This window comes from Balaenoptera musculus, chromosome 18, assembly GCF_009873245.2.
Source record: "Balaenoptera musculus isolate JJ_BM4_2016_0621 chromosome 18, mBalMus1.pri.v3, whole genome shotgun sequence".
In the NCBI taxonomy this organism is placed as follows: domain Eukaryota; kingdom Metazoa; phylum Chordata; class Mammalia; order Artiodactyla; family Balaenopteridae; genus Balaenoptera; species Balaenoptera musculus.
Genome location: NC_045802.1, coordinates 37,645,414 through 37,649,476, shown reverse-complemented (window position 1 = coordinate 37,649,476; position 4,063 = coordinate 37,645,414). Strand labels below are relative to the sequence as shown.

The 4,063-nt window shown below is 45.7% G+C and overlaps 1 protein-coding gene across 1 annotated transcript; it reads right to left on the bottom strand.

The window, feature by feature from the left end:
* Nucleotides 1-253: 253 nt before the first annotated feature.
* Nucleotides 254-2,673, bottom strand: LOC118884194 (serine/threonine-protein phosphatase 2A 56 kDa regulatory subunit epsilon isoform-like). Its single transcript, XM_036831652.1, is given in 2 exon segments — nucleotides 254-1,977; nucleotides 1,979-2,673. Coding segments are annotated over 2 exon segments (1,206 nt in total). The 5' UTR covers nucleotides 2,134-2,673; the 3' UTR covers nucleotides 254-926.
* Between the last annotated feature and the right edge of the window lie 1,390 nt (nucleotides 2,674-4,063).

Here is a 4,063-nt window from a genome sequence, read left to right as displayed (position 1 = left end):
TTGGTGATCAATTTCATGGTTGTACTGTTTAGTGTTTGTCTTCCTTATTTCTAAATGGTCTAAAAGTATGTCTTCTGACATTTCTATAACATCTCTGGTTTGTGTGTTCAATGACGTACATAACTAGTACTGGTCAGGTACTGAACCCTATGATGTCCCAGTGCCTGTTTTCAAAGGAGTCAAGACATTGATTTGGAGTCACCATAAAGTGATGCGTGAATCCAAAATGCCCTTCCCTACTATGTTCATCACCTGCTCTCTTTTACTCCTAATTTTAAAACTAAAGGAGTACCAGGACTACCTGATTACTGGAAAGATGTTCACTCCAGTGAACAAAACTTTTATCAGGGACCTTTATAATTCACGGCCTCATTCCACGTGGACATTCAACTCATGAAGATGTGCAAAAGGAAAAGATGTCAAATTACAGTCAGGTTACCCAGAGGAGGATGTTATACAAACTTATAAGGAAATGACAGTCTTTTTTTTTCCCTTCCTTTACTATAAATACACTTAACAGCTTAGCAGAAAGACAAGCTAAATTTAAGATAGTTCACATTTGAAAATTGTTTCATACTCTCTGCTAATGATAAATAAGGAACTCCCAAAAATGGAATTTTAATATACAAATTTCATTGACAGATCTTTGAAGACTGCTTTTTTTTTTTTTTTTTTTTTTTTAAGGGGGTTAGAACAATGATTATGTTTACCAAGTTCTGAGAAGTCCATCTACTGTCCAAACTTTGGACTGAAGTCCTTATTTTTTTTTTCCTTTACTTAGAGACAGGTATATACAGTGCTGTTGTAATAATGAAACAAATGTGAAATCTACTGTAAAGTTGCACAATACAGAAAACTGCTGTTCCATCTTCTACTACATAAATGTGTGACTCCACAGGTTAGTAAGGTTGTTGTCATTATTTTTGTTAAGTTGGAATTATCCCATCACGTCTAAGACCTCTCTTTAACTCCAGATCCTCCAGTTTCTTCCACAATTATTCACTCTCCTTTTCTTTCTTTTTCTCACGCTGACGATCTGACTTGAATGTGGCTGTCAGCTCATCAAACATGGTGCTGTTCATTTCCATAAACGCCTTCAACACATTGTACACTAATGCCACAATAGCCGGATTCCAATGTTCTTTTGAAATCCTATAAAGACTGGAAAACATGATGGGAAGGATGACATTAGAGTTTTCGTCTATCAAACTCATGATGTATTCATTATTCCAATAATAGAGTGCCCTTTCCGCCACCTGAAAATGGGGGCTAGAGACACACTTGGCAATTTGTTTAAACAAAGGTTCTTGGATTTTAACAAATTGTGAAGTTTCAATCACATCCAATATTTCTTCCAGCTCCCTAAGGAACATGACCTCTTTTTGACTACATGTTTGGGGCCAAAATTTCATTAATCCCCTAATAACTGGTTCTGTGAGTGAAGGATCTTTCTCCAGAATCTGTACTATGCAATATGCCAGCTGGGCATGGAAGAGTGATAAGCTCCTGACAGTGTGTAAAGGGATCAACACTTTCACCAGAAACTGTTTGTGTTCTTCCTTAAGAGGTAAAGCAAAGCCATTGATAATACTTCCTAATATTTCCAGCAGTTCAGCTACACCATTGAAGTGTTCTGTTTCATAAACAAACCTTAGAAAAATATTGTTAATCTGTTTTCGGATAAATGCTCTAAGACCAAGAAACTTGCCATAAATTCTGTGTAAGACTGTTTTTAAGTAGTCCCGTTCCCGAGGGTCTTCGCTGTCAAACAGCTCCAAAAGCTGTAATACAAATTTCTGATCTATGTATTTTTTGGCAATGCTGGGTTGGGATTCTTGGCTTTCCAAAAATCGTATGAAAAACTCATATACAAGCTGTAAGTGTGGCCACGATGCCTCAAGGGTAGGTTCATCTTCTTCTGGATCAAATTCATTGCTGTCACTAGGAGGGAGAGTTCTGAATATATTGCAAGACACCTTTTAGCAGCGGCAGAGGTGTTAACTCAATAGGCTTGCCTTGAGACCTAAACTGTGAGGAACTTTGCAACCTCTTCTGTCTGGCTTTTCTGACGGACTTCCAAGAAAATCCGTCTACTTTATCCACTGATGGAGGAGTAGTTGGTGGTGAGGACATATCCCTACTTGAAGCTTCTGGAGAAGAATCCGAAGATGATCTGTGGTTTCGGAGGGGCGGGAGACGGGAGAGAGGGCCGCAGCGGGGGGCGGGGGGCGGGACCGGGGCGTGCGGGGGGAGGTCCGGACAGCAGCAGGGAGCCCGGGGCGACGGCTGTCCGGCGCGGCGTCCCTCCGGTTCCGCGGCAGCGGCGCCTCTAGGCCTCACGGCCGGACCTGAACCTCAGCGCTCCGGCGGCGGCGGCGGCGGCGGCCTCACGATCCTCCCCCGCGGGCCCGTCCCATCAAATCGGCACCGACCCCGCTGCGGCTCCGCCGGTGGCTCCTCGCTCACATTCCCGGCGGGCGGCGCCTCTGCTCGTTGCCCCGGACCCGGCGGCTGCAGCGACGACTAGGGGAGGGGGAAAGGGAGAGAAGAAGACTGGATCCGCAGCGGCAACAGGAGGAGAAGGAAGGAGAAGAGGGAGCCGCTGGGGCTGGAGCTGCCGCTGCCAGAGCCGCCGTTCGGTGCCCGCGGTGGGTCCCCGTCAATGCCCCTTTCTCTCTCCTATTATCAATATCACCGGGCAGCTGAGTCCATGGCACACGCGCAACCGAACCTTCTGGCCTAAGAAGTTCTTTAATTATGGCCCTCACCTTGGCCTTTGATCTCAGGAGGCTTGCCTTCAGCCTCATGTGTTCCCACTCTTAAAGGTAGCCTTGCCAGAGATACTAGCTCTGTCAGTGACCTCAGTGTTCCAGAGAGCAGGGTTCACTTGAGGAACATTATGGAGTGGAAACCACCTCTGATTAGGGACTGAGGTAGGTTCCCACAGTCAAGAGCAATTATTTTTCTTGGTGGATGCTTTCTCTGTGAGGGTCTCCAAATTGGACTATTATCTGGAAATTAGTAAGCAAGTAGTCCCTTCCCAATAGGGGATGGGGCACTCAGATATGAGCAGAAAATGATGTGCAAAGGTCAAATTTCCTAGCAAGCAGCTGAGGTGGGGAATTGCTTGGTTTAGGGCCTTCCATTGATTCCCATTATCATATAGAACTGGGAACAAGGGTCCAGGGAAATCAGTTAGTACAGTGTAGGCTGCATCTAACTTTCCTACCTACAGCATCAAGGGTTCCCTTAGCCTTCTCAGGAGAAATGACCAGGTGTCCTTTGGGAGCCAAGGAGTGTCCTGGACCTTGTCAGTCTTTGGTCTTCTTAGCTATTATTGCCTTGGAAACCCTGTGTCCCCTTCGAGACTGGGGCAGTCCCACTTCCAGCGGCCCTCTTGTTTGTATATTGGGTAGGGTCAGTAGACTTTGCCCATACAGGTGGCATTCATCCTTCCAGTGGTCCTCCTGGTCACATTTAAATTAGATCTCTTTTTGGCAGGACAGTGGCTCTGATCCAGGCTTCCTTTATCCTATCCCTGCCATGAGTCCCCAGAAGGGAGAGTAACCATGAGGTGGTGCAGGAGTTAGTACTGCCCCCAATATTTGTGCCTTTCACTGTTGTTCCTGAATCATTTTTGCCTCTTCATCCCTATTTTTATTGCTGAATACTCCAAAGGCTAAGTCCATGAGCTGATTCACGGATTTCTGGGGTCTTCATTTGCCCAGATGGGGCCTTAGGGGTAGCTGGTCCATGAGACTGTCTCCCTCAGAATTTGTTGGGGTAGACATTCTCAGCTTCATTGTGGGCTTTGGGGAGGTGGACTCATTAAATCCTTGGGCTCCTGTGAAGGAATGTACTTTGAAAGGACATGAGACAGGCACACCCTACAGGAGTTCTTTAGACCTGGATCTTGGAATAAGGTCATGAACATTTGGATGTATGGAACTTCCCCCTCCACTTTTGGTTATGATGTCATGACAAAACAAGGGTCTGAGGGATCCTGACCAGATGGTAGTTATTCATCCTTGTACTCTCACAGTGTCAGCAGTCGGATCCCTCT